At 44.7% G+C, this 12,135-nt stretch overlaps 1 protein-coding gene and 1 pseudogene across 2 annotated transcripts in view; both read right to left on the reverse strand.

Annotated features, from left to right (window-relative positions):
- Positions 1-3,204, reverse strand: part of LOC143793557 (uncharacterized) — a 48,223-nt pseudogene extending 45,019 nt beyond the window's left edge. Inside the window, exon 1 of the transcript XR_013220150.1 lies at positions 3,094-3,204. The product of XR_013220150.1 is annotated as an uncharacterized LOC143793557 (transcript). The remainder of the gene's footprint in view (positions 1-3,093) is intronic.
- A 404-nt stretch (positions 3,205-3,608) lies between these two features.
- LOC143793392 (gastrula zinc finger protein XlCGF66.1-like) overlaps positions 3,609-12,135 on the reverse strand; it is a 438,535-nt gene continuing 430,008 nt past the window's right edge. Inside the window, exon 4 of the mRNA XM_077280324.1 lies at positions 3,609-3,784. Coding sequence (XP_077136439.1) covers positions 3,609-3,784 — 176 coding nt within the window. The remainder of the gene's footprint in view (positions 3,785-12,135) is intronic.

Consider the following 12,135-nt stretch of genomic DNA (forward strand, 5'->3'; position numbering starts at 1 on the left):
GAGGTCTACCTATGATGTAAATTACAGACGCCTCTCATCTTTTTAAGTGGTGGAACTTGCACTATTGCTAAATACTTTTTTGCCCCACTGTATATAGTGACAAAGTCACTGGCAAAGTCACTGGAGGGGAGATATCTAGCACTGAACTTGTTGGCTTCAGTAATATAAACCTAGGAAAATGATCCAGCACACTAAGTACTGAGAGGGGGTAATCAGCCATGTTTAGTGCTGGGTTGATTGAACAGCTGTAGAGTGGGAGGAGTCCAGAGGATAAATACCCAGCATTCTACAGCATTCAGTGTGGGGTGCGCCTGGAGAGAAAGCTCTGGAGCCACATGTTCATGATCAGGAAAGCTGAACCTTGTGAAGTTTGTTCTTGAAGACTATGACACGTTATGTTTTGTTTTCCGGTTAAGCCAGGAAGGCTGTGATTGTTTTGCTAATTTTGCACTGGTTTATACAGTACTCTTAATAAACCAGTGGAAGATTTAAAGAGACAGTGTTCCTGTGTCTACCTCTATGTGCAGCCGAGTGAGACGATCTACCACAATATACACTCACTGGCCACTTTATTAGGTACACCTGTCCAACTTCTTGTTAACACTTAGTTTCTAATCAGCCAATCACATGGCGGCAACTCAGTGCATTTAGGCATGTAGACATGGTCAAGACAATCTCCTGCAGTTCAAACCGAGCATCAGTATGGGGAAGAAAGGTGATTTGAGTGCCTTTGAACGTGGCATGGTTGTTGGTGCCAGAAGGGCTGGTCTGAGTATTTCAGAAACTGCTGATCTACTGGGATTTTCACGCACAACCATCTCTAGGGTTTACAGAGAATGGTCCGAAAAAGAAAAAAAATCCAGTGAGCGGCAGTTCTGTGGGCGGAAATGCCTTGTTGATGCCAGAGGTCAGAGGAGAATGGGCAGACTGGTTCGAGCTGATAGAAAGGCAACAGTGACTCAAATCGCCACCCGTTACAACCAAGGTAGGCCTAAGAGCATCTCTGAACGCACAGTGCGTCGAACTTTGAGGCAGATGGGCTACAGCAGCAGAAGACCACACCGGGTACCACTCCTTTCAGCTAAGAACAGGAAACTGAGGCTACAATTTGTACAAGCTCATCGAAATTGGACAGTAGAAGATTGGAAAAACGTTGCTTGGTCTGATGAGTCTCGATTTCTGCTGCGACATTCGGATGGTAGGGTCAGAATTTGGCGTAAACAACATGAAAGCATGGATCCATCCTGCCTTGTATGGAGCATCTTTGGGATGTGCAGCCGACAAATCTGCGGCAACTGTGTGATGCCATCATGTCAATATGGACCAAAATCTCTGAGGAATGCTTCCAGCACCTTGTTGAATCTATGCCACGAAGAATTGAGGCAGTTCTGAAGGCAAAAGGGGGTCCAACCCGTTACTAGCATGGTGTACCTAATAAAGTGGCCGGTGAGTGTATATCTACATATATAAGTTTACCAGGGAACCCCAATGGTTTCCTGAGTCTCACAATTTTGCCGATAGACTACGACACACACACTGAAGCTGACATGCCAACCTCTGTAGCCACTATACCTCTATACCACCCGATGCCGTCTGGCTCTGGAAAGCGAGCTGGCAGTGGTGGGAGGCTAGGACCATTTTCCAGATCACATGAACATATCTCGTGTGTTAAAGGTTAGGGTCCTGCCAGATAGACAGATGAGGATACGGGATGTCCGTCCACGCCGTACTCTTTGTCTCTACGTGGGATAACAGAGTGAATATTCACACTATTTCCCTCCAAAAGGTTAAGAAAAAAACCTAAAAAACGTAAAAAATTAGTGAAACATGCCCAAAACTGGGGTACATATGGGTCTACTGAAAAACCCATGTCCGCGTCCTTCTGACACGAAGCTAAACTGGTCAGTTTGGCTCCGGTCAGTTGCTGAATACTACTGAGGAGGAGATAGTTGCTGAGTAAAAAAACCCAAACAGATTGTACACAGACGGCACACGGGCCAATGTAACTCGCTTGGACTGATCAGATGAGTAGTTGTTTTTTCATGGACCTAATATACATTTAAAGGGATGTTCCCAAAATCACAATGTTTTATTTTTTTTTTAATTTTGACATTATAACGCATTTTTAAATCTGTCCTATTTTGCACAGATCACCCCCTAATTACGCCCGTCCAGGCTCTATTTACCCTACAATTCCTGTGTGAACCCATATGTGGGGAGGAACCGCATGTTATATACCGGGGTGGGAGCTACAGGGCCGGGTATTATACGCTGGGGAGCTACAGGGCCAGATATTATATGCTCAGAGGCTATGGGGCCGGATGCGTCACATCTGTTTGTAGATACAAGCTCGTAATCCCTTTTATGATAAAGCAATTCTCCACCCGGCACAGAGGAGAGACTAAACATTTGTCATGTACTGTCACCTACCTGGTGTCCTCTGCTTGCCTCCGACTGAGACCGGTGTTCTGGTTCTCCAACAGCCAAGATGGCCTCCATAGTGGCAGAGGGATGACAGCCGTATGCCTGACCCACATCTCCATAGCACAGAACTTACTGACTTACCACAGGGCTCTTCATGCCACTGGGCGGCAGGCCTGGATATAGAGGGACCAGAACATCAGCCTCAGTGTAGGAGGCAGTGAGAGGCAAACAGAGAGGACAGGTAGGATGACTCTACATGTGACATGTGTCGTCACTCGTCAGCACCAGGCAGAGGCTGCTACATCACCGAGATCCATAGGATGGGGAGATTCATAACCTGTAACACAAGCTGAGTCATTTATATGGCAGCACAGGACTTGTGGAAGAAAAATACGGGCGGAAAGGATGGAAGGAATATTCACAAAGGTAAAGGAAAACTAAATCTGTGCTTCCTAAATAATTGTGAAGAGGTGTGAAGGTGGCCCTGTTATTTATCGGTGCACCGCCGGACTCTACAGGAGCAGCCGCGCCATCACCGGACGCTTCTGCTGTGATGAGGACAGCAGACAAAGCTTCACTACACCGGAGACTCCACACGATATCACACATTGCCGTCATTATTACATACCGGTGGTCATCATCATCATCATGCCAGTCATTATCACATACCTGTGGAAACATCTACCAGAATCTCCTTCCCGTCACTCACACACGGCTGATCCCCCCTCGTCATCGCTTCTTCTGTCTCCTCCTTCACTTTATTCTTAGTCGGATCTTCCTCCTGATATATCAGATGTAACAATCAGCACAATACAAGAAACCACCAAAATCTGTGACATCTATGACCTCGATCAGAAATGTCCCCCCATATACAGATCCGGTACAGGGCTCAGCACCGTCTACCTGATAATCCTCCGGGATGTTGTGATTCTCCTCCGGACAGTCCTGGGGATACAGAGGACGGGGACATCTCTCTGGTGGATTTATTTCCACAACTCCATCTGTGGGAGACACACAGTGATGGAATAGACTGTCATGTGATGATGAGATGATGAGGGTAGTAGTAGATGACCACAGAACAGACATGACAGTCTCCCCTCCTCACCCTGCTGATCGGCCCACATTGCGATCGCCTCTTGTGCTCCATGTATAACCTCAACCTGAATATCAATCAGATTTTCATCCTAAAAAGTAAAATGTAAGATAAGCTCAGGTCCCATCACTTCATGGTCAGATGTTGTGGGGGCTTCAGTGTCATCTACCTGGTGATCCTCCGGGATGTTGTGATTCTCCTCTAGACAGTCCTGGGGATACAGAGGACGGGGACATCTCTCTGGTGGATTTCTCCTCCTGGATCCATCTGTGGAAACACACAGACTGAATACATCACCTGCCGTGTATCTGTCTATATATGAGACACGTCTCTCAGAAGCGGGTTCTAGGTTTATGTATCAGGGACTAAATTACATTGTTGTGGTCCTCACCACCGGTACCGAGGTCCCAGCACATTGTGGGATCAAGTATGAAGCCATAATCAGCGAGGCCAAAGCCTAATGCTCTCTGCTCTGCACTCGGAGGATGAGAACCCTGAGGAGGGGGACAGAGAAGACCCTCGTCAGTCAGATGGAGGAGCCGCATTAAGAAACACAGCTTCTCCAAGATCCCTTTCCACCAGAGATGGAACCACAGAGGAGCTGGAGAAAGCTCCACATTTCTATCCAGCGGTTTCTTCTCTTCTAATTCACCATTATGGAGATCGGGGGAAGGACGGTTACCATTTACCAGTGATGGTTTTCTGAGAGCTCATGAGGTCACCATGAGGACACGGCCTCCCTCCTGAACAGGATCCTCTGGGATCACTCTAAGAGAAGAGAACCTGCCATCCTCCTATTACTAGACGAGATACTATGTTTTTATTCTTCTTTAACCCCTTCACTACCCTTAACGTATAGGTACGTCATGGCGATCGTGCCTGCACAGGAGCTATACCCTCGCAATTGCCGATGGAAGACTTGGGTATCAATGCCAGTAGCGGTGCCCGCACTGCCCATGGCTGTTCACCCTCCTAGATGCCTCGATTAATACTGATAGCAAAATTTAGGAGTCTGGGAGAGGGAGGGGGCTTCCTCTTCCTTCCGATCGGCACCACCGTGACGTCATTGCGAGTGTCCGATGGTCGTCATGGCGACCCAAATTTGGCATGACAACCTCAGGGTCTGCCAGCGACGGTGCCAGGAGCATGGACTAAGAGGCTTCGGTCAGTGCAGTGTACCAGCGATCAGCATAATAAAAGTGCCACAAGATTAAAAAAAAAAGAAAAAAAAAATAGGTATATTTATGTAAAAACAAGAATAAAGTCCACATATTTGGTAATTCTGCATCCAGAAGGAAATGACCTATAAAACTGCCCCACTAGTTAACCCCGCAAAAAAAAAAAAACAAGCCGCCATACAGCTCCATCAGCAGAAAAATAAAAAAGTTATAGCTCCCAGAATAAAGCGATGCAAAAATAATTATTTTTTCTATAAAATAGTTTGTATTATGTGAAAGCGCCAAAAAAGAAAAATAACTATATAAATGAGGTATCGCTGTAATCGTTCTGACCCGAAGAATAAAACTGCTCTATCAATTTTACCACGCGGTGAATGGCAGAAAAAAAATTCCTGAGTTGCTGGTGTTTGTTCATTCTGCCTCTGAAAAATTGTAATACAAAGCGACAAAAAAGTCATGTGCCAACGTCAACTCGTCCCGTAAAAAATAAGCCATCACATGACTCTGTGGGCCGAAATATGGAAAAATTATAGGTCTCAAGATATGGTGATGCAAAAACTTTATTTTGCAATAAAAAGCGAATTTTAGTGTGTGACAGAAGCCAAACATAAAAACATCGCAGTAAGGCTCGGCTCACATTTATCCTGAGCTCTGCACTGAGCGCTTATGCCACGGCTTCTGTGCAAATCTCTGAAATATGCGATTCAGACAGAAACCCCGGCGGAAGATTCCATATAATGAGGCAGATAGAGGCAGTGTGGACACCGTGTGGCTTATGATCCGGCGGTGTCTGTCTTTTTCGACAGAGTAACTCTGCAGCCTCATTATAGTGAATGGACCTGTCCGTCGTGTCACCTGAATTACGTCACTCGGAGATTTAGATGGAAACCCGAAGTAAGTGCTCAGTGAAGAGTGCAGGATAAATGAGATCCAAAATGGGCCCAACAAAAGCTTCTACTAAATCCACTCAGGTCCGTCATCTCTCAATGGAAATATAGGGGGCTTCATCGTTACTGATAGTACAAAGGTTCTGCAAAAGCACTTTGGCTTCTCGACTCCAAAAAGAAATTCAGCAAATTCTGCACTCCCAAATTCAAATGCCCCCAGTGTGCATAAACCACATTTAGCGCCCACATGTTTGGCATTTCTGTTGCGATGAGAGCCTGCCTAATTTATGGGTGCAGATCTCCAGAAGCACAGGCTGGGCATAATGTCCTGGTTACTACAACGGATTAGTCATTACTACGGCAGTTTACAATTTTCACTGAACACCATCCACTGCTGCCTGTTTCTGGAAAAGACCCATGGAGTCAAAATAGTCACTATATCTGTAGATAAATTCTCAAAGGGGTGTAATTTGCAAAATAGGGTCACTTGAAGGGAATTCTGCTTTTCTAGCACTTAGGGGCTCTGTATATGGAGTCCACAAACTATTCTAGGAAAATCTGCACTCCAGGAGCCAAATGGCCCTCCGGAATCTCACCATATGGCTAAAAAGTACTGTACAGCCAAATATGAGGTATTTGCACATTCAGCAACAGTTGTGGGACACATTTTTGTGTCATTTTTATCCATTTTACCTTGTGAAAATGTAAAATCTGGGGCCAAAATAATTATATTTTCTTCACTGCCCAAAGGTATAAAATTCTGTGACACACCTGTGGTGTCAATATGATCACTGCACCCCTACATGAGTTCATTGAGATGTGTAGTTTGTAAAATTGGGTCATTGATGGGGGCAGGGGCGGACCTACCGCCGGTTCAACCGGTGCAGCCGCACCGGGGCCCGGAGGGTCAGGGGAGCCCTTGCAGGCAGGGGCATACAGGGGCCCGGTTTTCTGCTGCTGCAGTAGATCGGTGCAGGTCCAGCACTGTATTAGCATTGTGCAAGTGCCGGCCGGCATCCTCCTATTGCAGACAGCAGGCTATGTGTCTGCTGATCTGACGTCACCTGCGCGCCTGTTTCAATCTGCTGGAGGCCTGGAGAGAAGAGATGAAGTTAGTAGAAAGCCATGGGGTCCCGGGCAGGAGGTATGTGACGGGCTTCATCTCACTCCTGCTTTCTTATCTGCTTTCTGTAGAGGATCTCTCTGTACTGTGAGATTTAGGCTGTGTTCACACGTTGCAGATTATTCGCGTTTTTTTCGCGTTTTTTCCCTATAAAAACGCTATAAAACCGCAAATAATCTGCTTATATTATGCATCCTATCATTTTTAATGAATTCTGCACTTTTTGTACACATGATGCGTTTTTTTTCGCGGTAAAAACGCATCGCGGTAAAAAACGCAGCATGTTCATTAATTTTGCGGTTTTTTTGCGGATTTCCCACTTAAAATGCATTGGGAAGTGTCCGGAAAAAAACGCGTCAAAACCGCGGCAAACACGCGTCAAAATCGCGGCAAAAACGCACGCGGATTTCTTGCAGAAAATGTCCGGAATTCTCCAGAATTTTCTGCAAGAAATCCTGAACTTGTGCACATAGCCTTATTGCACCACCTTAAGTTTACATACAGATAAGGTCCCGGCTCCAGCGTCACCCGATCTGTATGTAAGCTGAAGCTGCAGCAATAAGTCACAGTGATCCTCACCCTGCACTGTGTGACCCGAGCCCGGCTCCAGGACATCCCACATTATATATCAGATATATATTTGTACTATGTGCACACATACAATATATAGTGTTATATGCACTGAGCACTGACCAGGCTGCAGGAACTCACATTATAATATGTTATAATGTGACTTCCTGCAGCCTGGTCAGTGCTCAGTGCATATAACACTATATATGTGCACATAGTACAGTGCACAGGATATACAGTATGGAGCGTCATGTGCAGTCATTATACAGTATGGAGCATCATGTGCGGTCATTATACAGTATAGAGCATCATGTGCGGTCAATATACAGTATGGAGCATCATGTGCGGTCATTATACAGTATGGAGCATCATGTGCGGTCAATATACAGTATGGAGCATCATGTGCGGTCATTATACAGTATGGAGCATCATGTGCGGCCATTATACAGTATGGAGCATCATGTGCGGCCATTATACAGTATGGAGCATCATGTGTGGCCATTATACAGTATGGAGCATCATGTGCGGCCATTATACAGTATGGAGCATCATGTGCAGTCATTATACAGTATGGAGCATCATGTGGGGTCATTATACAGTATGGAGAATCATGTGCGGTCATTATACAGTACAGAGCATCATGTGTGGTCAATATACAGTATGGAGCATCATGTGCGGTCAATATACAGTATGGAGCATCATATGGGGCCATTATACAGTATGGAGCACTGTGTGGCCATATTTTTTTGTTTATAATTATTCTTTATGAAAGTGTGATCAGCAGTGCTAAATGGGTGTGGTTGGGACGTGGATATGGGTGTGTCTAGTTATGAATGGGTGTGGCCAGAGGCGTGGCCTAAAATTTGCTTTCTCCCTCTTTCCCATCTTCAAAAGTTGGGAGGTATGATGCTGAGCAGGGAGGGGGGCCCAGTGCTGTCAGTGTCCGCCACTGGATGGGGGGTTCTGCTGTTCTGGCACCTCAGGAGATCTTCCAGTGGGTCATGGCACACTCAAACTATAACAGTAAAATCTGAACTCCAATATGGCGCATCTTCCTTTCTGAGCTTTGCACTGTGCATCAAAAGTAGTTATTGACCACATATGGTATATTGGTGTTCTCAGAAGAAATTGCACCAATCATTTTCTCCTATTCACCATTTTGAAAATTGAAAACTTGGGGCCAAAGCAACATTTTAGTGGAAAAAAATGGTAATTTTCTATTGACTCAGCTAATGTTCTATATTTCTGTGAATAGCCTGAGGGCTAAAAATTCTCACTACACCCCTAGATTAATTCCTCAAGAGGCGTAGTTTCCAGAATCAGGACACTTGTGATGGTTTCTGCTGTCTTGGCATATCAAGGGTTCTACAAATGTGACATCGCATCACTAATCTCTCTCGAAACAGCACTCCAAATTTCAGTTGGCGTTCCTTCCTTCCTGAGCCTTGCCGTGCATGGAAACAGTAGTTTTCCACCACAGATAGGATATTGGCGTATACAGGAGAAATTGCACAACAAATTTTGGGGTCCACTTTCTCCTGTTTTACTTATGAAAATTTAGAATTTGGATCTAGCGCAACATGTTTGTGGGAATTTTTTTTATATTTTCACGGCTCAAAGTTATAAACTTCTGAACTATGAGTTCAAGGTGCATACTACACTTTTACATACCATATATACTCGAGTATAAGCCGACCCGAGTATAAGACGACCCCCCTAATTTTGCCACAAAAAAACAGGGAAAACTTAATGACTCGAGTATAAGCCTAGGGTGGAAAATGCAGCAGCTACCGGTAAATGTCAAAAGTAAAAATAGATACCAATAAAAGTAAAATTAATTGAGACATCAGTAGCTTAAGTGTTTTTGAATATCCATATTGAATCAGGAGCCCCATATAATCCTGCATAAAGGTTAATAATGGCCCTATAAGATGCTCCATACAAAATACACCCCATATAATGCTCTATAAAGTTTATGATGGCCCCATAAGATGCTTCATATTAAAATATGCCCCATATAAACCTGCATAAAGGTTAATAATGGCCCCATAAGATGCTCCATAGACACATTTGCCCCATATAATGCTGCACAAATGTTGATTATGGCCTCATAAGATGCTCCATACAGACACTTGCCCCATTATAGTGCTGCACAAACGTTATGGCCCCATACAGACACTTGCCCCATTATAGTGCTGCACAAACGTTATGGCCCCATACAGACACTTGCCCCATTATAGTGCTGCACAAACCTTATGGCCCCATACAGACACTTGCCCCATTATAGTGCTGCACAAACGTTATGGCCTCATACAGACACTTGCCCCATTATAGTGCTGCACAAACGTTATGGCTCCATACAGACACTTGCCCCATAGTGCTGCACAAACGTTATGGCCCCATATGATGCTCCATACAGACACTTGCCCCATTATAGTGCAGCACAAACGTTATGGCCCCATACAGACACTTGCCCCATATAATGCTGCACAAACGTTATGGCCCCATAAGATGCTCCATACAGACACTTGCCCCATTTGCTGTTGCTGCGATAAAAAATTAAAAAAAAAAAAAAAAATCACATACTCACCTCTCCGTTGCTCAGGCCCCCGGCACTTTCAATATTCACCTGCTCCTCGTTCCGGCACTGCTCCATCTTCAGCGGCTTCTGCACTGACGTTCAAGCAGAGGGCGCGCACTAACCACGTCACCGCGCCCTCTGACCTGAGCGTCACTGCAGAAGACGCTGAAGACAGAGCGGAACAGGAACGAGGAGCAGGTGAATATCGCGCAGCGCTCCCCTCACCGTTATACTCATCTGCTCCTGGCGCGGTGCAGTCCCTGCTTCCCCGCAGCTTCTTCCTGTATTGAGCGGTCACCGTTACCGCTCATTACAGTAATGAATATGCGGCTCCATCCCTATGGGAGGTGGAGCCGCATATTCATTACTGTAATGAGTGGTACCATGTGACCGCTCCGTACAGGAAGAAGCTGCCGGCACCAGGGAAGCCGGGGACCTGCAGGGACCGCGCCAGGAGCAGGTGAGTATAATTAGACAGCGAGTATAAGCCGAGAGGGGGACTTTCAGCCCAAAAAAATGGGCTGAAAATCTCGGCTTATACTCGAGTATATACGGTACATTCCTTGAGGGGTGTAGTTTCTAAAATGGTGTCATTTGTGGTTTGTTTCACTGTTTAGGCACATCAGGGGCCCTGCAAACACGACATAGGGTCCGCCATCTATTACACCCAGTTTTGATTTCCTAAAGCCGAATGGTGCTCCTTCCTTTCCGAGCTCTGCCGTGCGCCCAAACAGTACTTTTCTACTACATATGGGGTATCAACGTACTCAGGAAAAAACTGCGCTACAAATTATATGGTCAATTTTTGTAAAATTTGAGGCTAAAGCAATATTTTTGTGGGGAAAAGTAAAATCCTCATGTTTTCCCCCCACATTTCTTTAATTCCTATGAAGCTACTAAAGGGATAATAAACTTCTTGTATGTGGATTTGAGCACTTTGAGGAGTGAAGTTTTTTAAATGGTGTCATTTTGGGGTATTTTCTGTCACATGAGCCCCTCAAAGTCACTTCAAATGGGATGTGGCCCCTAGAAAATGGTTTTGTAAATTATATTGGAAAAAATGAGGAATTGCTGATAAAATTTTAACCATTTCAACTTCCTAACAAAAAAGTTTTAAAAAATAAAGTAAAGTAGACATATGGTAAGTGTAACTTATAGGCATAAAAATTAAAAGATGCAAAAAATAATGACCAAAATTGACCTCGAACATGAAGTACAATATGTCACAAAAAAGTCTCTGAATCACTGGGATACCATGAAGCGTTCCAGAGTTATCTCATAAAGTGACACTGGTCAGAATTGTAAAATTTAACCTGACCATGAAGGTGAAAATAGACTCGAGGAGTGAAAGAGTTAAAGAGAAAAATCTCAACATCCACCTTGATATAAACAATGGGATTTTTGCCCATATTTCAAGGCAAAACTTCTCCAGTTCCTTCAAGTTAGATGGTTTCCTCTGGTGAACAGCGATCTTCAAGTCTGACCACAGATTCTCCTTGGATTAAGGTCTGGACTAACTCATGTACATGTTTCCCCTTAAAACACCAGAGTATTGCTTTAGCAGTACGCTTTGGGTCATTTCCTCGTTGGAAGGTGAACCTTCAACCCAGTATCAAATCACTAACAGACTGAAACAGGTTTTGCTCAAGAATATCCCTGTATTTCGCACCGTTCATTTTCACCTCGATTCAGACCATTTTTCCTGTCCCTGCTGCCAAAAATCATCCCACAGCATTATGCTGCCACCACATTTCACTGTGGGTATGGTGTTCTTGGGGTGATGAGCTATGTTGGTTTTGCACCAGACATAGGGTTTACCTTGGGTGTCCAAAAAGTTCAATTTCGGTCTCATCTGACCACAGCACCTTCCTCCATACAATTGGGGAGTCTACTACATGTCTTTAGGCAAACTCAAAACGAGCCTTACATTTTTTTTGTGTAAGTAAAGGCTGTTTCCATAAAGGCCACCTCTATGGAGTGTTCTTCTTATTGTGGTCGTATAGACAGATACTTCTGCAGTCTCTGCTTGGGAACTCTGCAGCTCTTTCAGGGTTACCTTTGGTCTCTGTGCTGCCTCTCTGATTAATGCCCTCCTAGCACAGGCTGAGAGTTTTGACATGCGGCCAGGTTTGTTGTGGTAACATTCTTTCCATTTGATGATAATGGATTTGATGGTGCTTCGGGGATCATCAGAGATTGGGGGATTTTTTCTTATAATTGAACTCTAACTTGCACTTTGTCCCTGACTTGTTTGGACACTTTGTCTTCATGGTGTTGTT

Source organism: Ranitomeya variabilis, chromosome 1, assembly GCF_051348905.1.
Source record: "Ranitomeya variabilis isolate aRanVar5 chromosome 1, aRanVar5.hap1, whole genome shotgun sequence".
Taxonomy (NCBI): Eukaryota; Metazoa; Chordata; class Amphibia; order Anura; family Dendrobatidae; genus Ranitomeya; species Ranitomeya variabilis.